General features: G+C 44.0%; 1 protein-coding gene and 1 pseudogene across 3 annotated transcripts in view; both read left to right on the forward strand.

Annotated features, from left to right (window-relative positions):
* The first annotated feature begins 313 nt into the window (after nucleotides 1-313).
* Nucleotides 314-27,500, forward strand: part of LOC147034186 (uncharacterized) — a 47,355-nt gene continuing 20,168 nt past the window's right edge. The window contains exons 1-8 of one of the 3 annotated variants that reach the window (XM_085878287.1): nucleotides 314-354; nucleotides 11,135-11,176; nucleotides 13,451-14,621; nucleotides 17,899-17,960; nucleotides 18,700-18,735; nucleotides 19,681-19,969; nucleotides 20,211-20,294; nucleotides 20,438-20,512. In XM_085878287.1, coding sequence (XP_085734413.1) covers nucleotides 13,719-14,621; nucleotides 17,899-17,960; nucleotides 18,700-18,735; nucleotides 19,681-19,969; nucleotides 20,211-20,294; nucleotides 20,438-20,512 — 1,449 coding nt within the window. In that variant the 5' untranslated portion in view covers nucleotides 314-354; nucleotides 11,135-11,176; nucleotides 13,451-13,718. The other 2 variants (XM_085878277.1, XM_085878294.1) reach the window with 2 other exon arrangements.
* Nucleotides 1,042-7,229, forward strand: LOC147034187 (uncharacterized; annotated as a pseudogene).

Consider the following 27,500-nt stretch of genomic DNA (forward strand, 5'->3'; position numbering starts at 1 on the left):
TGTATATATATATATATGTATATATATGTATATATATATATATATATGTATTTATATATATATATGTATTATATATATATAATTTAGAAGGAGAAGCCAGGGTTTTTCCAGATCATCCAGCGAACGATCCGGCACATGTTTAGTCCTTCAGCCTCAGATCGAGCCCCCACCCCTTTTTTATTTTTTAAGAATCCTTCATTATATACACATACAATTACGATATAAACATTGCAGTTTTGAAAACGCAAAATTAACAATCGAAAAATGAAGAACGAATCAGGAAAGAACGAGTTTTGCCGTTAACCCGGAAGAGGTTTTAATAACCCGGAAGAGGTTGCTGCCATTTTCTCTTCTGTGAGTATTTTTCTTTGGCTTTCGTTGAAGTTCCTCGGTTTTGTCCGCCCCCCCCCCCCCACGAGTTTTCTCGATTAATTTCCGTGTAAAATCGAAGTTAAACGCGTGTTTCACATTCAAGAGGTGCCAATCGGTGCGTATTTTCCTATATTTTTTTTTGATCTCTTCACCTCAGTCGGCGCGCTCGTCAACCTGCGGCCTAAACACGTTTTGCTCGTTTTGTCATTTTCATGTTCAACCGGTGTTTCCTGCAGACGATTCACATCTTGTGTTCCCCTTTTCGTTGTCCGCACTGTCGACGCGGGGATGCTCCTACTTAGGCTGGCTCATTGATAAATTAGGGATGTTGTTTTGATCGTTTCGGTTGAAACGGTTCATCCGGTGGAGGTGGTTTTACATGTTTTATAATAAATGTATTTCGAGTTATTTTATTTTTTTCTGTTTTTTTTTTAATCTGCACGAAAGTTCGTGAGCCCACCCCCCCCCCGGTGTGTGTGTGTGTGTGTGTGTGTGTGTGTGTGTGTGTGTGTGTGTGTGTGTGTGTGTGTGTGTGTGTGTGTGCGTGCGCGCGCGTGTGCGTGTGTGCGTGCGCGCGCGCGTGTGCGTGTGTGCGTGCGCGCGCGCGTGTGCGTGTGTGCGTGCGCGTGCGCGCGCGCGTGTGCGTGTGTGCGTGCGCGTGTGCGTGTGTGCGTGCGCGTGCGCGCGCGCGTGTGCGTGTGCGCGTGCGTGCGTGCGAGTGACAGTCAGTCATGCGTCCCTCCCACGGTATGACATCGACTTCCTCATGCTTCAGGTAAACTCCACCTTTCCAATTTGATCGATGGCCAACTTGGCGGGGTTTTTTTTTTCTTTTGCGAGCGAGTTCCGTTGAGTTCTTCGATTGAACTGATCCTCAACATCTCGATGCCTGGGAGGCTTTTTGATGGAAAATGGGAGGGCAGTGATTGGTGGACCCAATAAACTCTAAGGTTGGGAGGCAGGTAAAGTCACCGTCACGTTGCTCTGTCACCTCCAGCAGTGAATATCGATCGTGCTGTCGAGCTGTGGAAACGAAATAAAAACAAGGACAAATGTGTCCACGAGCAGCGTCCTAAAGATTTTGTCGGCTAAAAAATACAAACAAACAACAACTTCCGATATTTCGTCACGTGCCTTGATTAAGCCAATAGCGTAACGCGTCATAATGTATTTACGTATTTACGATATTTCGTGTATTTACGAAATAAATAATGTATTTACGAAATTACAATACGATAAATGGAATAATCTTTAAATAGTAACGTGAACTTTTCGAAACTTTAAAGCAAATGTCCGAATATATTTAAAAGTTCATGATAGACGCTCTCAAAAGGCACCGTCTATGTGAGGATGTGTACATGTGCTCAATATTTAAGGAGATCCGGATCTTGTATATACAAGAGCCGAGTCTTTGAGATTAAGGTTTTGTCTTCACAAGAAGAAGAATAAGAATAACAACAACGCTGAACTCTCTATGAGCAGCGTTCGCTACGCGAGACGCTGCTAAAAACAGACAAGCCGGGAGGTGACGATGGTTCGCAGCATTAATGAACAATGCCACGAAAGGTACAATTGAGTTAGTGGAAGCTTTTGAGGAAGCCCTACCATAAAAACCTATCTCTTCCATCAAAATTGACCAAATCAAATCGGATTTTTTTATATGTTGTACTTATGGACATTACGCACAGCTTCTAAGAAATGAAATTGTGAGAAAAAATTCAAGTGGGCGTGGTTCTGCCCACAAGGGGCGTGGGACAACCCTCATACAAAAAGACACAACTACACCATGATATCTAGCTTGTGTCCAAGTTTCATCAAGATCGCATCAAATGTCACGGAGCTATGCTCTGGAGAGAGTCACAGACAGACAAGCCGCTCGGTGACATTGGTGGTCGCTAGACTAAAGCGAATTTGGAATATGTAGATAAGAGACCACATCAGATGGCATTTTTGCCGTTCGTTGAGCAGAGTACAGAAATGCATGCAACGACACGAGTGCAGCATTTTCACCAGCCTTGAGAAGTTCACCATGGATGCCACAGATCCTTGGAGCTTCACCCCCATTTCAACCCATTCACCACAGCCTGTGTTTTCACAAATGAAGGAAGATCACAGTTGATTGGAAGGTCGGCAACAGGGATTGAAACACCCCTGACGTCCAACTCAACAGCTGGTGGATCAACTTGATACAACCACTCAAAGTATCCGGCCCAGCGGTCCTTCACTTCGGACTCCTCTGTCAAGAGCTCACCGCCCTCCACTCCAACTGCAATACACCGAGGGATGGGCTTGAACGAATGCAATGCGCGAATTCCCCTGTAAGCAGGAAGAGAATCGCTTGACCACAGGTGATGCTCTACCCCCTCACAGATTCCTCGCACATAGGCCTCCTTGTCCACCTTTGGTGCACGTACAGTTTTATGCCTCAGCTCCCTGAACAGCTCAGCTCTGCCATTCAGCCTGGCCCTGCGACTCTGGGCAATGGTAGCCAGTGTCCCTTGAGAGACAAAATTCTTCTTCGCCCTCCGATGAGTTCCAACACATCTACCGGCAACATCAAGGACGGTGGTCTTTAAGGCACTCCACAACTCTTCAGGATCCCCCAAAGCACCCAGACTCCCCAAATCTCCACTCATCCTGTTCTCAAACACCTCAGCTGCCCTTTCATCCTTGAGATTGCCAACATCCAGCCTAGGCTGGGATGGTACCCTTCTCCTGGATTTAAGGTGCAGCTTAAGAGTTGCTACAACAAGCCGGTCATCAGTATTGAGGAACTGAGCACTCTGGTAGACCCTGCAGTTCTGAATCATCCTCCAGCGACCATCAATGAGCACATGGTCAATCTCTTTTGCCCCACCGCCAGCGTTGGAATACAAAGTCCCGTGATGAGCCTGTGGGCGCTGAAACCATTAACCAGCCACCCTAAATCCATGACTTCTTGCAAAGTCAAGGAACTTGGTGCTATTCTTGTTCACATTTCCAGATCCATGGGGACCAACACAAGTCTCATAACCATCCCGATCAGTTCCAGTCGATACATTGAAATCCCCCAATACTCGAAGTGTATTTCGCCTGGGGCACTGATCGACCACAGACTTGAGCGTGGCATGGAATGCGTCCTTCACGGTGAGATCACTCGCCTGTCGGAGCATAAACAGAGACCAGGGAAATGACACTCAAGGAGTCACGAACCCTTTGTCTCATACGCTCATTGACCGGTGTTGCCTCATTTATCATTGCAGTCAGCTTATTGGACACAGCTATAGCTACTTCTTGGGCATGGTAACCATCAGAGCGAGCAGACCAATATTAGGTGTAACCTCCTGCCATGATCTCGCCGCAATCCTGTCTTCGAACCTCAGAGTGTTGAAATACCGATGTCCAAACACTTGAGCTCATATGATAAGAGACAGGTGATCATCCTCTCTTACAACAATATGCGAATCCCCAAAATGTCAGCTTCACTGTGCTTCCCACGGCAGTTGAGCTGCGTTGATCACATGTATCAACTTTCAGTTTATGAAGACTCGTATATATGCAGTCACTATAGAAAGTCTGCAACCCCTTTCAAAATTTTCTACTTTTCTTGCCTTGTAGCCTGTAATTAAATTGCATTAAATCAGACTTTTTACACCACGTAACTCACAACTTCCAAGTGAAAAACAAATTCGACAAATTTCTGAAAATTTATTGAAAATACAAAACTAGAATATCTTGGTTGGATAAGTGTCCACTCCCCTTATAATGGCAATTGTAAATTAGTAGGCCAGGGAACCGATGAAAATATATCGCCAAACCCACCACAAATTGCAATAGAAACCATTCAAGTGTTTTTTCACTCCAAGTGTGCTAAAGAATGACATACTAAAAAATCACTGAAAATCCAAGTCGGGGAACATGTTTATTTTTCAAAATGGCTGCCAAAACTGATAATTTTAGAATCAGCCCTATATCTGCAAGTAATACTGCTAAAAATATATGTGAAACACTTAGGTACATGTTGTTGGACACTTTTTAAACTTGTCACATACTTCACATTCAAGATGGCCACCAAAATGGTGCCAAAACTAGCATATTTAGAAATAGCCAAATATAAGCAATTACCTGGGAGTCATAAATAAAACATCTTGAAATTTTCTTGGTTCAGACATTTTGGAAATTAATGAAATTCTAAGATATGTTGGATACATTGTATTATTGTTGTCATAGTGCTAAAGTATTTCTTTATTTTCATATTACAGTGTAATTAGCTGATCATGGATAAGTGTGTTTTCTGTGAGGAACCTCTATCCAATGGAGAGCCAACTTCCACATTACGCATCAAAGGATGTGAAGGCATTGCCAAGGTTAATGAGTTGCGGAACAGAAATATTGGTACTGTGCCCGGCCATGTTGTGCATGTCAAGTGTAGGAAGGACTTCTGTTCCCCACAGTACATAGTCAGTGACAACAAAAAGCAAGGACATGACTCCGCAGCTCCCAGTAGTGGATCGCCGTGCACATGGCGAACAAGTATGGCATTCAATTACATAGAAAACTGCATATTTTGTGGTGTTTGCGATGCAAAAAAGAAAACCACAAAGCAACACATAAACTTATCTCAGTCAGAACAATGGATTTCCAGAAGACCATAATGCAGGTATGCAAAGAACGCAATGATTTGTGGTCAGACACTGTCAGAGGTAGAATTGAGTATGTGCAGGATCTACATGCTGCAGATGCGGTATACCACAACCTCTGCAGCACAAACTTTAGAACAGGAAGGGAAATACCAAATGAGTTTGTTGCAGAAGAAATGATCCCTCCGATTCAGTACGAGCAGATGCTTTCATTAAGGTAGCCGAGTATCTGGAGGCCAATGACGATGAACAAATAACTATACAAGATCTAAAACATAAAATGGATCACTTTCTGGATGGCACTGACAGTGAATCATATGGATTTACTTGCATGAAAGATCAATTTCAAAAACACTTCGGCGACAACATAACGATCACCAAGATCACTGGAAAACGAAATGTGGTTACATTCCGCTACTAAGCATCCACTATCCTCCACGAATTCTACAGTCAACCCAAGAAAAGCAACAACACTGCAGAGAAAATGAGACTCGTTGAGACTGCTGCCAAACTGATTAAAAGTGATGTCAAATCAGTGGAAGAGACAAAAGAGGTATACCCAGATTCAAGTACAATGACATCTACTGACGAGGCAATGTCATTCTTACCTGAATCATTGAAACTTCTGCTTCAGAAATCCGCAGTTGGGAAGGATGCCGAAAAGAAAATAGCGTCGTTGGGCCAAGCAATTATGCAATGCATTCGACCAACCGGTGGCTTTGAAGAAACTCAAGTCGAGTGAACATTTCCAGCAGCAGGCTTCAGTCTTCAAACACCCATGTGCCACACATGATGACATTGTGACAGCTGGAGAAAACGCCCAAGTTTGTTTGTATAATAGTAAACCCGGCGATAGACTGGATGCCCTTCGACTGCAACGCTTCCACCAGAAGGTTTCATCCAGCACAACTTGTGTAAAACCTTGTAACTTGCCTCCCACATCATCAGCAGTTCAGTACCATATCCAGTACGTTTATCATCAGGTCCAGCAATGGAGTGGGGTCGATATGTGTGCTGAGGATTGGGGGTGGAAGATCAGCGATGGGAAGATGTTTCCTGTTCACACAAACTTGAAACCATCACCTGAGTATCTTCTGGAAGCAATCAACTTTTCCTGCAAGAGAGACTGTACAGGAAGATGCAGCTGTGTAAAGTATGAGCTACAATGTTCTCCAGCATGTATGGAATGCAAAGGACCCCATTGCTCCAATGTGACTCTACCTGATTCAGAAAGTGACACTGATGATATGTAATGCGCGTATCCAACAAAGGTTTAGTATTCTGCACACTAGTATTATTTTTAAAATGTACCATTTTCAACAAGGGCCTATACTGATTTCAAGATGTCAACATGAATCTTGGTCACAAATCATAAAAACATGAACGATATAATGCGACTGGACAGTCATTTTGGGGACCATCTTGAATTTGATGCATGAGGGCATAAAAATGCCTGAAAATTGTTTTTGATGCCCACAATAAGCATGTTATTTTTATATGCAAATATTTGCTTGTATTTTACTATTTTTAAATATGAGTTTTAGCAGCCATTTTGGAAGACATTTTGGTGGCCATTTTGAATTTGACGTGTGTGACCTGTTTGAAAATGTCAGAAATATGTTTATTGTGTCCAGCAACATATACCTAAGTGTTTCACATAATATTGTTACGAATTCGCGCCCGCCGGGGTGCGATCGGCCGCGTACCTCTCATGGCAGCCGCGTCGCCCACCGGACGGACAATTCAGTCGTGACCCTCCTGGAACTATCACCAGAAACCAGTCACGGGTGGGGGTTTAACGTCACCACAGCCCAGTCCGTATTCTACCCGCGCGAAATAGGGTCACTCACCGGATGTCGATATACCTAAGTACTCGCGCGGGTAACCTACCGAGGGGCTGCACTGCGCCGCAGGTCGGCTTAGGACACGAACCACTTAAGTGGTCCGTTCCGTTCTAAAGCGATAACCGAGCGGGTATTATCACCGACCTCGACGGATCCGATTCTCTTAAACGGGTGTTTAAAACCCACTAATCATTCCACGATGCAAGATGGCATTTTCAACTGGGGAAAAGAGGACGCTACGAACGGGATACATTCAAACAAAGCACGTTTATTACAAGCACACGTATATACAGCCAAGGCAGTCATGCACGTATTTATATTACAAGCAAGGCAAATAGAAAGCAATACAACCGACTACAATGAGAATGTACATGCACTTAACAGTTTTACTTAACAGATGGCGCCACGACAACATTCATTCAAAAACCCAAAAGAAAAGGACCCCCTCACAGACAAGGTCAGGCTGGACCACTCGGGTCTTTATGACGCGGGACCTGGAAGACCGAACGGGTCCCGTGAGACCGTGGCAGGTTATCTGCCCCCTCAAGGTGCCTCGGTGGTCAGCGAGTCGCGACGTCCCGCTCCCACGACCGTCAGCGTAGTCGCGCCTGGTTCCGGGCCTCCCACGTGGCCGGCAAGGTCTCTCCATGGTTCATGCGTCTCTCCTGTCATGTCTCCCCGCTGGTCAAGTTCTTCTTCTTCCTCGCTTGGTTCCTGCGCTCGTGGTTCTGTGAGCGGCCTGTTGGTGGGAGACGCGGACGGAAGGTGCAGCAGTGCCGGCTGTGTGGTGGACCTGCGCGTCTGGACGAGGAGCGCCGGAGAGAGCTTGCCGGCCATGTGGGAGGCTCGGAACCAGGTGCGACCACGCTGACGGTCGTGGGAGCGGGACGTCGCGACTCGCCGACCACCGAGGAACTTTGAGGGGCAGGTAACCTGCCACGGTCTCGCGGGACCCGTTCGGTCTTCCCGGTCCCACGTCATAAAGACCCGAGTGGTCCAGCCTGACCTCCTTGTCTGTGAGGGGGTCCTTTTCTTTTGGGTTTTTCAATGAATGTTGTCGTGGCGCCGTCTGTTAAGTAAAACTGTTAAGTGCATGTACATTCTCATTGTAGTCAGTTGTATTGCTTTCTATTTGCCTTGCTTGTAAATACGTGCATGACTGCCTTGGCTGTATATACGTGTGCTTGTAATAAACGTGCTTTGTTTGAATGTATCCCGTTCGTAACGACCTCTTTTCCCCGTTGAAAATGCCATCTTGCATCGTGGAATGATTAGTGGGTTTTAAACACCCGTTTAAGAGAATCGGATCCGTCGAGGTCGGCGAAAATACCCGCTCGGTTATCGCTTTAGAACGGAACGGACCGCTTAAGCGGTTCGTGTCCTAAGCCGACCTGCGGCGCGGTGCAGCCCCTCGGTAGGTTACCCGCGCGAGTACTTAGCTATATCGGCATCCGGCGAGTGACCCTATTTCGCGCAGGTAGAATGCGGACTGGGCTGTGGTGACGTTAAACCCCCACCCGTGACTGGTTTCTGGCGATAGTTCCAGGAGGGTCACGACTGAATTGTCCGTCCGGTGGGCGCCGCGGTTGCCATGAGAGGAACGTGGCCGATCGTACGCCGGCGGGCGCGAATTCGTAACTATTTTTAGTCCAATTATTTGCTGATAGAAGGCCGATTCTAAAACCGTCAGTTTTGGCGGCCATTTTGAATTTGAAGTACGTGAACCGTTTAAAAATGTCAGAAATGAGTTTATTATGTCCAATAACATGTACTGTACCGAAGTGTTTCACATATATTTTTAGCACTATTACTTGCTGATATAGGGCTGATTCTAAAATTATCAGTTTTTTGGCCATCTTGAAAAATAAACATGTTTCCCTACTTGGATTTTCGGTGACTTAGTATGTCATTATATAGCATACTTGGAGTGAAAAAACACTTGAATGGTTTATTTTGCAATTTCTGGTGGGTATATCACTAGGTTCCCTGGCCTTTCGTTCAGGTGTAACCATTCACCTTCAAAATCACCCCAATTTAATTGGCCTCCACCTTATTAAATTGTCATGATTCTTTTAATTTCAGAATAAAATCAGCTGTTCCTGTAGGTTTCCTTTGCTGAGTAGTACATTTCACAGCAAAGACGCAACCATGAGCACCAAGAAGCTTTCAGAAGACTTCCAGGATAAAGTTGTGGAAAGGCACAGATCATGGGATGGGTATGAAAATATTTCAAAGGCCTTGAATTTCCCTTGGAGCACAGTCAAGATGGTCATTAATAAGTGGAAAGTGTATGGTACCACCAAGACCCTGCCTTGATTAGGGGGTTCTTCCCAAACTGGATGACCAAGCAAGCTTGAGACTGATCAGAGAGGCCACCAAGAGGCCAATGACAACTTTGAAAGCTGCAAGCCTTTATGCCAAAGACTGGTCACTGTGTGCATGTGACAACTATATCCCAAGAATTCCACAAGTCTGGCCTGTACAGTAGGATGGGAAGAAGGAAACCATGACTCAAAAAGCCCATCTTCAGTCCCATTTGAGGTAACCAAAAAAACTACTCCAGAGATTCTGAAGCCAAGTGGCAAAATCTTTTGTTGTTTGATGAAACCAAGATGGAATTTTTGGTCTAAATGCAAAATGTTGCGTTTGGTGCAAACCCAACACAGCACGTCACCCAAAGAACACCATCCCCCCTGTGAAGCATGGTGGTGCTAGCATCATGTTATGGCGATGCTTCTTATCAGCAAGGACTGGGGTACTTTTCAGGAAAGAAGGCTGGCTTCTTCAAGTTTGTTTATTTTGGAAAATCGTATAAATTCTTTCAAAAATCTTCTCTTGCCCCACCAGTCAGAATGCTCCCAAATTTGGTTTGCAATAACAGGCTAGGGTAGGGATGTTAATTATATTGCAGAAGTCATGCCGATCACGTGACTGGAAGTGTCAAAATGGCCGACTTCGTCAACTTTTGGGAAAATTGCATTCATTCCTTTAAAAATCTTTTCTCCAGGCCCACCAGTCAGAATGCTACCAAATTTGGATTACAACATTGGTTCAGGACCCAGATAAGCTGCAGGACCTGTGGTCCTTCCTATTTTTGAGATTTCATCCCTGTATATTTTTACAAGTTTTTTGTTTGTTTGTTGTGTTTTTTTTCTTGTTCTATATTTAATTGTGTTGGACCCACACCTTTCATGTTCATGTTGACTTTGCAAGTTTGTTTTGTCGACTGTTTTTCATGGTTAGGGCTAGGCCCCTTAGTTACAGTGAATGGAAATATTAATGCTACAGCATACAATGACATTCTGGAGTCGAGCCGATTCTGTCCTTCCAGCTTTGTGACAACAGTTTGGGGAAGGCCCTTTCTTGTTTCAGCATGACAATATCCCCGTGCACAAAGCGAGATCCATACAGAAATGGTTTGTCGAGATCGCTATGGAAGAACTTGACTGGCCTGCACAGAGCCCTGACCTCAACCCCATCGAACACCTTTAGAATGAATTGGAACGTCGACTGTGAGCCAGCCCTAATAGCCCAACATCAGTGCCCGACCTCACTAATGCTCTTGTGGCTGAATGGAAGCAAATCCCCGCAGCAATGTTCCAACATCTAGTGGAAAGCCTTCCCAGAAGAGTGGAGGTTGTTCTTGCAGAAAAAGTGGAACCAACTCCATATTAATGGCCATGGTTTTGGAATGAGGTGTGTGTGTGTGTGTGTGTGTGTGTGTGTGTGTGTGTGTGTGTGTGTGTGTGTGTGTGTGTGTGTGTGTGTGTGTGTGTGTGTGTGTGTGTGTGTGTGTGTGTGTGTGTGTGTGTGTGTGTGTGTGTGTTATTTAAACCATGTTCATCATCTAGATTGTTTTTCTTCGTTTTGTATATTGTTTCAGCTTCATCCAATGGTCTGCACGTTGCTGATCTCAAATCTTGTTCATTTCTATACTGGAGGAAGATTTTCAATTCTTGTGCATGAGCCTATATTTCAGTGTAAAAATAATGTAAGAAATATGTATAGATTGAATGAGGGAGTGAAACGTGATGAATTATTTGAGCTTCTACAATTGATGCTAATGTAGGTTTGCCACTGGTAAAGCATTTTATTTTCCACTGTTTGTGTTGTGATGCGTTCTTTGTGTAATAATTTATATTGATTGCACTTTTTAATCCAGTGGGTCTATGTACAGTTAGCTATGATCAATGTGTGGTTATGTATTTATTTATTTATTTATTTTAACACCATAAATAGAGCATCGACGCCATAAAGTCATTGCTTTTGGTTATGAGTTCACCTGCTTCATCTTGGCAGGTTTTACCAGTTTCTTTTGATTGAACGCTCGGACATCTGCAGGTAAGTCCTATGTCTTAGCCTTTGTTCATTTCACACCTATTTGCCACATGTGGCATACTTTGGTTGCGTCACCAGCCTGCCTTCGTCTTTGCCTTTGTATCACTGCATTCTTCTAAAACAACCAAAAACGATAATTGTTTTTGTAAATCTCTTAACAATCAGATATGCCACTTTGTCTCCCACTAACTGGAAGTACCTCTCATAAGATGTTTGTTTTTTGTTGGTGTTTTTTTTTTTTTTGAGCAAGGCATTTTATTTTATTTTATTTTTCTTCTAATTATACCCTTGATAAATTTGTTAAACCAACAGCAAACCAAAAAGGTGAAGAATTTTATCCCTGAAAACGAGCTCTTTTTGCTCTGCCCTGCATCCTCCCTCCCCTAAAAAAAGTGTGTTTCCGATTTTTATCGTGGAAAGTAATGGGTAGTGTGTGTGTGTGTGTGTGTGTGTGTGTGTGTGTGTGTGTGTGTGTGTGTGTGTGTGTGTGTGTGTGTGTGTGTGTGTGTGTGTGTGTGTGTGTGTGTGTGTGTGTGTGTGTGTGTGTGTGTGTGTGTGTGAGATCATTTGCATTTGGCAACCTCGTCAATCTGAGAAGTACAGTTATTCTGATCTGGGATAATAAGTACTAATGCACTGGTTTCTCTTGCCATTGGCTTACTCACAGAAGGCCCAAGTCAATATTGTTGGTGTGCAATAAACTGTCTCCCTTGAAAGATACAATGGGGTCTTTAATATTCACAGGCAATGATTAGCAAGTGGAATAGTTGGATTAATATTTCCTACGAAAGGGTGCTTTACTGATGTGATGCCGTTCTTCGACAGCGTTTGTCGTTGCCTGAACCTTTTTCATTTCGCGTCGGAACCCAGATTCAACTGAGAGACAACCACCATATCGCTGAGCTGTCCTATCATAAATGAAGCTCGTAATCGGCAAAATATGCAAATTTTCCAGAACTACCACCAATACACGACTTTCAAAATGACGTATGAATGCTAAATGAGGCCGTTTGCGCATGCGCTGTGCGTGCGTTTTCAGTGACTCGGTTCTGCTCAACTGCACCTTTAACCTACCATTACTCGGGCAAAATCTGGAATTCAAATCGTCATTTGGACGAAAGAGTGGCAATTTCAAAACGGTGAAATTGTTTTGGACTCACAGAAATAAGAGAAATATCCGTGGCTGAGAGGAGTCGGGTTCGTACCATCTCCTGTTAGTACAAGTAAGCAGTGGCAGTGGATTGAACACACACACAGATGCTTTAAGGTCATACAGCACTCACTCCCACCTACCTCCCCCCCCCAAAAAAAACCTCCCACACCCCTGCACCCTCCCCAACATGATTAATAGTAAGTATCATAATTTATAATTTACCCTGTGCATTCACAAGCCCTAGATGTGACCTTCCCCTCTGTGTTAAAAAGCACCCAAAACCAGATCTCCCTCTTGGAGGTCCAACTGAATGTTGGGAATCATGGCATTTCCAATTGTAGACATCCATTAAATAAATCGCCAAGCCTGCCGTGTTCGCACAAGGTAATCCCGCAAGGTTAAAAGTCCACTCACTGACTGGGATGATCGAGGAGGTGGGGTAAAATGTGCCCGTCCACAGCCCGGCATTGCACAGGCCCACATAGTCGGCAGTTTTTTCAGGGTGAGCAGCAACTGTGCAATACATAAACTTTTTAGGTCGGTTGATCAGGACGTTCTCCAAATCCTTTGTTGTGCAGGTGCACACCCCCTAATTCTCAGGTACTTTTCCAAGTATTTCTGGCTTATTTTAGAAGGTTTGTGAGCCATTTCAGGAAACAATTCTTATCTGCCACGCACGACATGGTTCCCTGTCTCAATGACTTGTCGCTAAGGGTTTCTGCACATGTGCACTGAGCATTCTGGGATAGATTACGTCATTTTGAAATTCGTGTATATATTCTACTTTCTTTAATGAAATATTCACCTCATATTTTCCCCTCACCCACAACTGACCCACCCCCTTCCAACAAACTACTGGTGAGCACATCAATTGCCATCTGCATAACGTCATGGTGGCAATGCACCATAGCATCGTTCATTATGCTTGAAAAAAAAATATCTTTTTTTTGTGTTGTATCAAAAGTTTATGGTGGGTGGGAAACCGGAAACACACCTTTTTTCACCCCCCCCCCATATAAATCGTATTTCTTGATTACTGTAACTTTTCTTCATACACCCGGCGGTTGTGGTGAGTTCTTTCGAGCTATGTTACACAGTGGCATGTCGTTCTCTTTCGGTTACAGTGTCCTAGTGCTGCCAAAGGCAAAGCCACTAGAGAACGGCTCCTGGTTTGCAGTGGCACTCCCCACGCTTCGTCGCTGTCTTGCCTCTTGAACATCTGTGTCTCAAAAGCTAACAGCGATATAAACAAAGGGACAAACACAAAAAAGTCAACAGAAACCACTGCAAAGCTCTTGAAAATCCACACACACCCCTTCCTCCCCCTTCACCCTCACCTTCCACCCTCATCCATTTTGATAAGCAGAAGCAAGAGACATCGGTGGCTGAAGGATGAACCGACCGCCGCATTCATTCCGACCATCATTTCCAAGCCACGAGGTGAGGCGTATGAGTTTGCTTCCCTCACCACGTCCTCCACCACCAAATGATTGGAAAGGTGGGTACCATGAAAGAGAACCTTATGAAAGACATGGCCCTCGAGGCTGGAATGAGGAAGGTAGGGATTATCAAGGGGATGAATATTTTGACTACAACGCATGGCCACAGATCCAAAACCGACCTCCCAGTTGCATTCCGCCAACAAAAGATCTCCCTTATGAGCGTATTCGCATTTCCCCGACACGACGTGAAGGCCCTAGGCCCCTGATGGCTGGCATTTCCCATAGTGTCCAGCCAGTCAGAGAGTATCGCATTCGGCAACATGATTCTGATTATGATTATGGCTTTGATAATGACCCCCGAGAAGTAGCAGGATCTAGCTTGCCTCCTTGGCGCATGCCTCCTTGCGTTGATTGGCATAATGAGCCTAGCAGAGCAGAGGATTGGGATGAGCAAGGCGGTTGGCCATATGATGGGCCGAGAAGGGTTAGAGGCAGACCAGTGCCACTCATGGATGAGACCCCATCTTCTAGGCCTGGCAGTCTTCCTAGAGAATGGGCTTCAGAAAGGTTACACCCTGGCAGCAGAGCAGCACACCCACGACTTTTGCATGAGGAGTCTATGCCTGGTGTTCATCCACTCATCGATAACCTCCCATATGACAAGCCATCTGTTCAAGGGGATGGCCCACCAGCAGGAGGCATGCATGTCAGTGTTCACGAGTATTGGCATGGCGGCAGGACTGACACAGAGGGTGTGCCAAGCCCCGCACAGAAGAACGACTTTCTGGGCCGCAGACCGCCCAAGTTTCCTCACACCTGCACATTGTGCGTAAGACCCATTAGCGGCGTGAAGGTAAGTTGTGTTTTTTTATTTTTCATCCCAAACTTGTAATGTACTTTTTCTTTCTTTTTTTTTTCTTTCTTTCTTTTGAATATCTCCCTCTCTTCCTCCCTCCCACCCTCCCTTCCTCTCCTACCACCTCCTCCCCTCCTTCATCTTTTTATTTTTGATGCCTAACCTAAATATCTACACAGATCCTTGTTTTTATTTTATCCCCTTTCTGGAGTTCTTTCTACTGTACTTTGAAAGAGAGAGAGAGAGAGTTTTGGTTGATATCAATTTGATTGAACAAAGGGAGTGTAGTTTAATTTCAAACTTCCTTTATACATTAGATTCATTCATGTTTGAACGAATAGTCTATTAGATTTATTTTGATAAAACAAAGTGGAAATTTTCCTGAAGACATTTCTATTTTATTTTTAATGCAGTTATCTTGTCAAAATGTGTCAAAAAGACTTGTTTCGACATGACTCGACAGTATAATGTTTTGTCAGCGACCTGGTTTGACATTTGTCCCTTATTTTAATCAAGGTTTTTTTGTTGTTGTTTTAAAAATAATAATAATAAGGCAAAGATGATTGTGTGGTCCAAACACTGAATTCACAAGTTTTGCCCTTTTTGTGGGTCGAGGGTGGTGTAGATGGGTGGGATTATTGACACAAAAGGGAGAGCATGTTTACTCATGACATTGATATCAACAAGGAATTGACATGACGTACATCTGCCAGGACGTCAGGTAGCAGCATACCTGTACTATGAACCACCTTTACAAGCAAACGCTTGTTTTGTAATAATATCTCAAATTCAAAGCTGAAACATTACCCATAGTTCAGGATCCCACACTTGCTTCCATGCACTGGAATTGATACTTTTCCCAATGCCTCGTTCATGATGGTTCATTTTGAAATTCAAACAATTTTTCCAATGATGATCCTCTTTCCTTCATTTATTTATTTTAATCTTTCAATTAACCCTAACATATTTTTGTGCAACTGACTTCATGCCACGATTATGCTCGCCAAAGACCCTGCCCAAGTCCCCTCACGTTTGCTTTTGGACATGGCAAGGAATCCAGAAATCTCACTTGCTCACTAGTTTGTTTTCCGCCACAATTTTCTGAACTAATTTGGGCTGGAACGAGTAGTGTCTGTCTGTATGTCACACTCTATTCCAAAGGGTTCCCACTGTCGTTAAATAATAAAAATTATTCCAGTTTTATTACCTCTGCCACCGAAGGTGGAAAGAGTTAATGTTTTCACTCCTGTTTGTGTGCAGGATATCTCAAAAAGTCGTGGACAGGTTGGGTGTGTGACCAGGACAAATTGATTCAGTTTTGCCGAAGATCTGAATACAGATCCAGACATGAGAATTTTTTTAACTTCAAGTGATTCTTCACTATTGAGAGATGGGGCCAAAAACTATATGCAGTACAATATTTCACAAACTTATTGTGTCCGATGTGTTCTGATGGATCAGGCATTGCGTGGCGGAGTTTTGTGCTCTTCCGAGTGCCCGCCTAGTTATTATTGTTTGTGCAGTTTTAAATATATTATTTTTATTATTGGAATCATAAAAATTATTCCAAAAAATAATTATTCCAGTACGATCTGATTTGCAGCGGTATCCATTTAATTGGAGCACAAATTAAAAAGTTTTAAAACGTGTCAGTTTCATCATAAAGTGACTCTTAGCAGGACTTGCAGCTTGATGTCATGGTTCCGGTACCATTTTTTTTTTGTTTATTCTACAACAGCAGGAACCCTTTCAAATAAAGTTTGACGGACATGAAAAAGCACACAAAATTATGGATGGTAATACTTGGTGAAGCAATATAAAAGTACATTGAAGGAGTGCAACAACAACAGTTATGTGTTATAAAAGATCCTTTTTCCCATGTTTCACACCATGTTAGATCCCAATTGAGACTCAGATAGACATGAAGTATGGTTGTGGTGCAACATTGGATGAAGCCTGTCAGGGAAGCGCCGAGTCTTACATGCTAGTGTTTCTTGTTATCCAATGCCCAAAAATGATCGATATAGTTTGGGGACTGATCGAAGTAATTTGACGAGCGATTTTGCTTTGCTTGGAGGTGGCTCATGCAAGATTCTGGTGAGTTTAGGTGTAACAGACCCAGCTTTGAACTTGTGTGGAACGTTCTTGGGGAAATAAGACATCGCGGCATCCACTTGCGCTCTGCAACACCAACACGCTTTTTATCACTTCACTCGGTCACCTGTCCTGGCCTCTTGAATTGGACTATAATTTCCATCGTTTTCAATACAACTATAACAGGCAGCAGTAATAGCTTTAAAAATCAATGGAAAGGTCACACAATGAGAAAATGGCAGTACTATGGTTCTGATGGGGTGGGGGAGGAGTGGGAGGGGCATTGTGCTGAGATCATTTCGTTGGGATCCAGTTTGCCTTGTGAGTTTCATTCCATCAGCAATAATAGTGGCCGACATTGAGCATAACGTGGCAATTCTAATTTTGCTTTCACCATTGGCGATTGGAAGTGTTTTATTTATTTATTTATAATTTCTGCTCATTTCTTGCAATCTGATTTGCAGGGATATTAAGGTTTACTATTCCCTTGCTATTGATCTGCATTCAGGTGCAGTCAAGTCAATTAGTCAGGCTGCCAACAGGTTCAGTTCCAAAATATTGTTCAATCGATTGGTTTTGCTTGTTTTTTTTTAGATTTTTTTTAGTTTTTTTTTTAGCTGGACTTAAATATTTCCCAGAGGTGGTGGATGATTGAAATGAGGAGTGTGGAGAAGAAGAAAAAGCTAACGGTTTTTTGTTTGTTTTGAAAGATGCGTTTGCTTCCGACTTTTGATCAATATAGAAATTACTTCACATCTACCCTTGTGGCCAAATTTGCACAATTTCATCGTTTTATTGCAGCATTTTCTTCCTTCCTTTTCTTCTCTTTTCTCTCTCTCTCTCTCTCTCTCTCTCTCTCTCTCTCTCTCTCTCTCTCTCTCTCTCTCTCTCTGGCTCTCTCTCTCCGGCTCTCTCATGCCTCTTTTGCACATCTTGAGGAGCACAAGTTAATCTTATTTTCATTCAGTGAGGTTCAACTTTGCTTTTACATTAAGCTGCATTGTACAAGTCTGCCCCAGGTGAGTCAATGATGTTTAACTCCGTTCCACAGAGTCTGGCTTTCACGCCTCTCTTGACAGCACCTTGACGTCTTTTTTACTTGTGAAGATTTCCAAGTGGAAGATTTTTAAGTGAGAGTTCTGCCATGCATCGTATTAACTCGTATGGCTTTATTTCCTAGGACTGGAATGCTCATCTCAAAGGAAAAGTGCACCAGACTTTGTGCCAGGAACTGCTGGCCAGGTACAAACCTTGGTGGCGTTTATTTTTGCCCATATTTATTATAATTATTATTATTATTTTGTGTGTGTGTGTTGCTCCAAACCTTGCAATCACAACTCGATTGTTTTGATGCTTTGATATTGAGGTGTTAATCCCTCACGTGCTAATCAAAATATCACATGGTTCAACCGTTTTTTTTTTTTTTTTTTTTTTTTTTTGGAAGATGTGACTTCGATTTGCTCAAACGCTTATGCTGGTTGTTATGTGACAGCCATAAAGTAACCATTCCAGGCAATTCTGCATCGTCTAACATGTAACTTACAAAGATGTCATTGTTTTAGACATTGAACATTGTTGGTTTGAATGCCTTGCCTTCAAGGACAACTCAAAGCTATCTTCCTGCCAGGTGTGGGAATGTTTTTTTTGTTGTTGATGTTGTTTATTTTTATTTAATTTTATTTTTATTTTTTTTTGTTTACTCTCTTGATCACATGAATAACTTGTTGGCCATAGCTTAAGGATTTATTTGATATACTGTAATGAGCATCAATTGGCTTTAACATCATAAAGTGATCTTATCTATCAGCCCTGCCTTTGTTGCATCACTTCCTCAAGGGTATAATGTGACAACGGGAGTATGTGATCATGCAAAATGTATTTGGTGGACACTTATCTTGTGTGCACATATGTACAGGTTTTTCTGAATTTGATTGTAATTTTCAGCATTGTTAATATTTTATAATTTTGACATGTTTTGTAGATATCCAAATTGGAAACCAGAAAAATGGATGACAAAGTAAGTTTTTTTTATATTTATTTGTTTTTGGTACCACTAACAGGTTTTGTTCAAGTGTCAAACTCGGTTTTATTGACAGTTGTGCCCTTGAATCCCACAGTGTTTTTTCATTTCGCACACGATGCGTTTGTGTGTGTTTTGGCTCTTTCACCGTCCATTCAGCACTGCTATTCTTAGGGTCGTTACTGTTCCATGGGCAAACTGTGTTATTAAAACTCAGGGGCATGCTTCCATCTCAGCTTTGTATGGAGACTGTCACATCACACAGTTATACGTACACATGACTCATTAATCATTGAACATTAAGCATTCAGCTTTCACATCCACGATGATCCTATATGATAGGTGATGCGCCACTCTCTTTTCTCATCTTTGTGCCACGTTGTGTAAAACCTGCGGAATACTCTAGATGGGAGTCGCGGAAGCAGATGTGCCGGACATCTGCCGATACGCAAGTTTTTCCCTCCTTTTTGCCTCAATATCGGTCTTTTGACGTGGATGCAAATTCTGAAGAATATATCTCATTGAAGGGTTTGTCGTGGGGTAACTGTTGACTGGCATCACGTGTTGGTGACTTTCTTTGACCGTTTGGTGAAGAGCTGTTCTTTTCCTCCACATGAGTGGTCCTCCTCAAACTCCTGATACCATGTATTAATTTGTCTGAGTCACAGCCAAGGTCTTTGTCACTCCACTTTCACCTTCACCCACCCCTTCCATCATAAAACAGAGCATTCATTTTAACAATTACATTGAAGCACTCACTCACTGTCTGTTGTTAAAAAAAAAAAAATTGCAGCCAGAAAATTGGTGAATATAATTCATTTCTTTATTTTTGCTGGCTCCGTTTTCCTGATCATTTTCACAACCTTTAAAAACTGAGTAAAAGTTACTTGCAGGAGGAAGAGTGACCCTATGGACTGGCTTGCTTGCAAATTTCTGTTTCAGTGAGAACCGGGCCAAAGCTGAGAAGACGACCAGAAGCAAACCCGTCGGAACGGATAAAGTCCAGGTGGAGGAAATGGATCTGGATGACTCCGGAGACGAGGCTTCCAATAAAAATGCGGACGCCAACTCTGCGAGCAATGCTCGGAGCGTTGAGGCAGATACAGCTGGGAACGGTGTTGGTCGATCAACCACCAATTCTGCTGCTAACTCGAGCGGCAAAAGCGGCGAGAGTGAGCTGGAGAAGTACAAGATGCTTTTGTCAAAAGAGAGAGAAGTGAATAAATTGCTGGTGAGTGACATGACTCTGTTTCCTTTGAACGAATGTTGACGTAAGCACTCAGCTTTATTCTATCATCTGTCCTTGAGTGTTGCTTGAACTCACTGAATGTCTGCTGTGGAAAGGATGTACACGATGGTGCGCATGCTCTTGTTCTCTACACTCGTTGCTGTTGCTGTCGTTTCAATGCCAAACATGGATTTCCTTGCATTGATGTGCACCAAGGTTCTTTCTTTTTTTAAATCTTCTGTAGCAACAAAGACTGCACCAATACTATGAAGATAAGCAGAGCAGCCAAGGAGAGATCCCATCTTTTGATAACTACCCTGCCAAAAAGGTATGATGCTGGAAATCTTAAATTATTTTCAGTAGACCATTAAATAGTGACTTCTTTCCCCCTCATCAATCACCTCCACCTTTATTAAATAATGGATTTTCATTTTAAAACTGCAATTTTGAATGTCCTTGATCAATTTGCAGGAACTTCCAACAGAAAAGGAACAGTTTCAGCTTCAGTCTGCGCGTCAGACCCGCATTCCATTTGGCTTCAGATAGGTATGTTCTTGTTGTTGTCAGTGACTATCTATCTACCTCTTACCTTCACCAAGGGAGAGGGCATTGCATTTGGGTCCGTTTGATGGTTTATCCGCACAGAACTTGTGTTTTTTTTCCGCAGCTGCTTGTCGGTTCGAGACAAAATTTTCACCGTCGGAGCAACTACTCAAGTAGAATGTTTTATTGATAATTATGACATCATAGGTCACGTGGTGTGGTTGCCATGTTGGAATAACTTTGGACCTCTGTATCTCTGAAACCTCACCAAGGAAAAAATTTAAACTTGACACATAGCAAGTACTCCTCATGGGGAATAAGTGTTTTTTTTTTTTTATGACGTCATAGGTGCCTTCGTTACGATGTCATCATTGCATATGTCGAATGCTACATCTGATCAGAATGAAAATTTTTGATGGTCATCTCAGGATAAAATGGTCCACAGAAAAAAAAAATTGATGACGTCATCAGTTATGTGATTCGGCAGCCATATTGCTTAAAAAAACAAAACCTTCAAAAATCTTCTTTGAAGTGGCTGCTCACATCGAGGCGAAACTTTACACGTGTGACCGCCTGTCCATGAGGAACAAAAGGTTCACACATGATGCCATAGGTCATATTTGTTTGGCAGCCATATTGGATATACCCAAAAACCTATAAAAATCTTCTTCAGAAAGGCTGGACAGATCGAGGAGAAACTTCACACAAGTGTTCCCCAAGCCATGGGTGTGCAAGTTTAAGGAATAATTATAATTGATAGGTCACATGGTTTGGCTGCCATATTGGATTGAAGAAAAATATGTGATCTTTTGTTTGCAACTGCTTTATCAATCAAAGTAAAACTTCACATTTGTGATCTAGTAGTGATGGGAGGTGCATGGTTTAAATTTCAACTCCATAGGATGGCAGCCAGAATTCTTTAATTTTTTGATCTAGGTTCTTTTTTTTTCTTTCTTTCTTTCTTTTTTTAAAAAATCTAGCTCACTTTGATGGGTTTGAGGGTAGAGTAGTAGCAGCTGAAATGCAAATCCTATCCAGGTTCCTCCTGATGACTTAATCTTTTCTTTTTACTTGTTCGGGTTCCTTCTGATTCCACCAATGCAGGACTGTACCTATTTTGTCTTCCACTTCATTTGAATTTAATTGACTTTAATCCCATCTTTAATTGAGTTGAATAATAATAAAAAAACGTCATGGATCAGGATCATTGTGCAATCAAAGCAGGACATCTTGGGACCCTGTCATCACTGCCAGCAGTTATAAAGTGTCCATTTTCATTATGTTTCTTATTAATGACGTAACACAAAATAAGTCCTGGCGAGGGTCTGCAATATCTAATTGCTCTTTTTCTTGTTGGTACTGTTGGTGGTGGGGGGTCCATTTTTGAAATGTGCTCCCATTGGTCGGACCCCACCCACGTTTGTCACTTTACTCCACCCACCATGGCACCCAGTCAAAATAATATGACCACCATCTTGCATTTCTGGTGGGCTGAAGACATCAGGCCTGTAAGCCTCTGCTGATTATACACTGCCTGGGTTTGTTGTCAGATTTCTATTGACTTTGTTTCGGTCGAGTGTTACTCACGATGAGGGATCCCGAAAAATCTAGTCATTGTCAAATAAAAATTATTAGTGAGGTTTAATCAAGCCCGTCAGCACGCACAGTTCACGCCTCCCAAAACGAATAGCATTACTTAATTTTTGAACGGCCCCATATTGGGGTTGAACAATCTGTGGCCGTGTGACGAATCGGCTCGTTTTGATATAACAGGGTTTTCTCTGGGTTTTAAAATGACTTTGGTAAAACTGCTAACATGTATAATTTTGCGGCCACAATTAGTGGGCGTGAGGGGGGGGCAGTGGGAGAGGGGGGGTCATCCCCCTTTCGCTGTCTGGCGGTTCTTCCCCAGGACATTTAGAAATTTTAGATGCTCGTAGGTGCATTCTGGGGCATTCTGAGCATGCAAGTAGAGACACAAATTAGTATGTTGGCATCATCAATTTTGTCATAAAAATTCTCACTTACAACATATCTTATATTTAGCATGTATGTTTCTTCACCATAAATATTTAAAATCTTTGTTCTGGTTGTAATACCCATCAATGATCTTTTTAATATCTCAACTTACATTCCATTAACCATGCATGGGATTTCATTAAAAAAATTTATGATATACCCAAACCAAATTGCTTGTCTGATCAATATTTCCAAGAAATAAATTTGTATTGAATATACTCTGTACTTGTGTGAGGCACTCGGTGTTCCAATCTGCAATGCAACTATGACATGGATATTATAAGTTGACAACAAACGCTGGTGTATAGTGTGTATTCAGTTTATTTGTATCTCTCCAGCCTGAGGCTGACTCCCCGAAGGTTACTCTGCTTTTCACAGTTATCAAAAGGGAACACACTTTCAGCATAATAAATCAAATTGCATGTTCAACAGAAAAGTAGTTACCAGATGAACAAAAATAGTACATTGACAAGTTACAATAGATGAGTGAATAAATGGGTGAATATTCCACTACCACCATTAGTTAAACCATCACCATCCCTCCTATCCCATCACCACACCACCACCACCACCCATCACTTCCCCCACACCCATCACCACCACCTCTCCCACTCAATCACTGCCCCCACCATCAACCTCCACCACCACCACCCAGCACTTCCCCCACACCCATCATCACTGGAAATCAAGGTTTGTGATGATAGAAGGTTGTATTGTAGATTTTCGCCCGTTCAGCGTGCGGACGACCGCCTTTAGCCCAATTGCGGCCGCACACGCCCACCGAACATGGCAATCTAGTCGCAGCTTCCGGATCAACGCCGAAACCCAGCTCCGGGTGTTTTTAACACACCATAAACCAGCCAACTCTTCTGTCCACGCGCCACAGGGTCGATCGCCGAATTGTCGATGTACCTAATTATTGGCGTGGACAGAAATGCCGGGAGTTTATACCTCGACGGGACCTGCACGAAAACGAGCCGCTTTAGCAGCTCGTTCCGTATGCGATTGCCGTGCGGTTTTATATCGCCAACTCCCGTCGGACCAGATGTACGTTTTATCGGCTTATAATCAGCCAGCTAATATCCCGAACGCAATTATGGCAGTCAATGTAGGAAGAGACGCAACGAGCAGGTGACATTCAAAAATGGGGACATTTATTCATACAGGCACGTAAGCAGTCAATGGGGGAATGGGGGCAGGACACGATCAAAAAGCCTACAGCCGATGTCTACTTATTATGTACAAGCACGTACTTGCTCACAATTCTACTTAGAGACAAGGCGCCACAGACTTTCATACAAAAACCCAAGAAAGAAAGAAAGAACAGGCTCGTAAGCCTTTATTATTGTTCAGAGCCGGGATGACCGAAGGGGCTCCGAGAGACGGAGCAGGCTACCTGGCCACCCTCGTGGTGACTCGCTGGGTCCTGGTTCGGGTTGGCGACCCTTGGTGTCTGTCTCGCTGGATCGTTGCCAACGCTGCAGCGGCTTCGAATGGTGGCTTGGTGGGTCAAGGGCCTTGCGAGATGAGCCTGACTCTCCACTGCCGTCTGGCTGCGCTCCAAGGCTTCTCCCACGAGTAACTGCTCCAGCGATGACGACACTCCACTTTACTTCCTCCAACTCTCAACCGGCTCTCTCTCTCTCTCTCTCACGCGCCCTCTTCCCTCGAGCGAACGCGGCTTTTTATCGCCCCGAAGGGGAGGGCCGCGGTGGGCTTTTTCCACCCAAAATCAGCGCCCTCCTTCTCCTCACCTTTGAACCCTCATTCAGGTGGGATCGGCCCCGATCGAAGGCGAACGTGGTCGATGAATTGCTCTGGTTGTTATTGTCGTTGTTGTTAAAATAAAAGATAGAGACAGAATAACGGCGAACTGAAGATGCACAGCCCGGCACACGAATGATTCCCGTTATGCATTGGTGGGGAAATCTAACCTGTAACACGCACTTATCGACATAACTGATCTTTGGGGAACCTGAATGGTGATCTGTGAATTTCCACAACCGTGACAGTATATACATGTGAACAATGTTGTTTAGTCATTTGGGCAGCCAGAAATGGGTGTTTAAGCAGTTGGGCGGATGGCGTTCGCCCAACTGTTGTTCGCTGCTGGGGTAGCTATCATTTCTTGGAAGGGCGACTGTCGCTGATGCAGTGCCCCTCCACCAGTACACATTGGTACTCGTTTGGCTGACCTCGGAAGGATGACAGGCTGAGTCAACCCCCTGGTGTATTAATTCAGCAGCCAACAGGGCTGTTGTTCAGCAGCCAACAAGCCAACTGTTGTTCGCCCATCCTCCATCCGTGGAAGATGGCGTTCGGAAGTGGGGGTAGTGGCGAAGATGGTGGTGGTTGATGTGAGGGAAATTGTAGCGTGGTTGGCATTGTGACGTACTTGGTGGCAGTTGTTGTTTGCGTGTAGGTTTGTTGCGTGCTTGGTGTTGTGGCATACTTGGTGGTGGTTGTTGTTTGCGTGTCGGTTTGTTGCGTGCTTGGCGTTGCGGCGTACTTGGTGGCGGTTGTTGTTTGCGTGTCGGTTCAAAATAAGATAGGTAAAGAAAAACGGCTATCTCAAAGAGTCGCAGCCCAGTGAACACGAGGAAAAAAAACCCTCGAAACAACGGTCGGGAAACCTATCTGAATACTCACTTACCAGGATAATTGACTAAGGACCTATATGGTGTTCTGCGAATTTCCACAGCCATAACAATATCAAAGCGTGACTGCTGTCGGGTCGGTTGGCAATAGAGTTGAGATTGGCTCGGAATTTCTTCGCCTCGGTGGCAGGGAAGTTTACATGCTGAAGAGAGTTTTCGGTGATGTGGGTCGGTTATGGTGGTGTAATTGGTGCAGGAAGAGAAAGACCTTGGTACCTGGATTTTAAGTTTCTGTAAGAACAGTTATGACACTCAGCTCAAATAGGATGCGTCAGTTGTGAATGTGTTCTTCAAGTGCGAGGGAATAGACGCCTCTCTTCCGGTCTGGGTCCATCTGTTCTCTTATCCCTCTACTTTTCTCAAACATAGTCAGGTTCTTACATAATGCCACTTGTGGTTAAATTCCCCCAATCCAAGCGTCCTGCCCACCTAAACTTTTGTTCCTGTTTTCTCACACTTTTGGAACTGCCTTCCGAAGGTGTTTCAAACGCACTCTTCCCCCCAAGTGCTTCAAACAAGTAGTAAGCCACTATCTCATGTCCCCCCAATCACGACTCAATTTTTTTCCATCCTCCATTAACCCTTCCGAATCCAAACCTCTAACTTGCAGTTGCTGTTTCTCCTCCCTTCTCCTCTTCTCTTTTTCTATTCATTCACTTCCTTAGTTGTTTGGTCGCACAATATCCAACTGTCTGTACATTACCCTTTCACCTCTTCCATGAGCCTAGGTTTTTGTATCCATAAATAAATAAAATAATTGCTGCCACTTTTTCATGTATGGTGAGCGAGATAAAATGTCAGATTTGCATTGAGCCTGTTGTTGAACTCTGGTGGAACTGAGGTTCGATCGTGAGATTTGGGAGCGCAAGTTCCCATTGTTGGGGTTTATTTTTCCAGAAGGAAAAGGTGAGCTGCTTCATGGTGTTTGGCTTTGGATAAGGCATTAGGCATGATAGCTAGAGGTGTGAATGGATGAACTGTTGAGAAATGAATTCTAGCCCCTGTCTGTATCCAGAGATGAAGACAATATCAGATAGTTCAGACTTGACCAATATACCCATTAAAACTACCGGATGTGATGGTGCCTTGGACGTTCCCCGAATAGAAGACCTTTCCCAGCAACATGATCCGAAGAGCTTTGAGGATACGAAGCAAAGTTTGGAGTATAAATGATAAAATCTCTCCAAGTAAGAGCCTTCAGGGGAAATGCGAGTTTGGGATCCAGCATTTTGGTTCGTATCACAAAAGGACTTGGCAGTAGTTTCAGGTCGGATGTGAAGCCTGTGGGAATGGTGGTAGTTATTCACCCCAAAATTAGTAAGATGTCTTGGGTGTAAGGATGAGTGAGAGAGAGACGAGGAGAGAGAGACGGGGAGAGAGAGAGAGACTGAGACGAGAGAGGGAGACGAGAGAGAGAGAGACGGAGACGAGAGAGAGAGACGGAGACGAGAGAGAGAGACGGAGACGAGAGAGAGAGACGGAGACGAGAGAGAGAGACGGAGACGAGAGAGAGAGAGACGGAGACGAGAGAGAGAGAGACGGAGACGAGAGAGAGAGAGACGGAGACGAGAGAGAGAGACGGAGACGAGAGAGAGAGACGGAGACGAGAGAGAGAGACGGAGACGAGAGAGAGAGACGGAGACGAGAGAGAGAGACGGAGACGAGAGAGAGAGACGGAGACGAGAGAGAGAGACGGAGACGAGAGAGAGAGACGGAGACGAGAGAGAGAGACGGAGACGAGAGAGAGAGACGGAGACGAGAGAGAGAGACGGAGACGAGAGAGAGAGACGGAGACGAGAGAGAGAGACGGAGACGAGAGAGAGAGACGGAGACGAGAGAGAGAGACGGAGACGAGAGAGAGAGACGGAGACGAGAGAGAGAGACGGAGACGAGAGAGAGAGACGGAGACGAGAGAGAGAGACGGAGACGAGAGAGAGAGACGGAGACGAGAGAGAGAGACGGAGACGAGAGAGAGAGACGGAGACGAGAGAGAGAGAGAGACGGAGACGAGAGAGAGAGAGAGACGGAGACGAGAGAGAGAGACGGAGACGAGAGAGAGAGAGAGACGGAGACGAGAGAGAGAGAGAGACGGAGACGAGAGAGAGAGAGAGACGGAGACGAGAGAGAGAGAGAGACGGAGACGAGAGAGAGAGAGAGACGGAGACGAGAGAGAGAGAGAGACGGAGACGAGAGAGAGAGAGAGACGGAGACGAGAGAGAGAGAGAGACGGAGACGAGAGAGAGAGAGAGACGGAGACGAGAGAGAGAGAGAGACGGAGACGAGAGAGAGAGAGAGACGGAGACGAGAGAGAGAGA

Source organism: Eptatretus burgeri, chromosome 1 (genome assembly GCF_056783735.1).
Source record: "Eptatretus burgeri isolate ZD-2024b chromosome 1, Ebu_testis_v1, whole genome shotgun sequence".
In the NCBI taxonomy this organism is placed as follows: domain Eukaryota; kingdom Metazoa; phylum Chordata; class Myxini; order Myxiniformes; family Myxinidae; genus Eptatretus; species Eptatretus burgeri.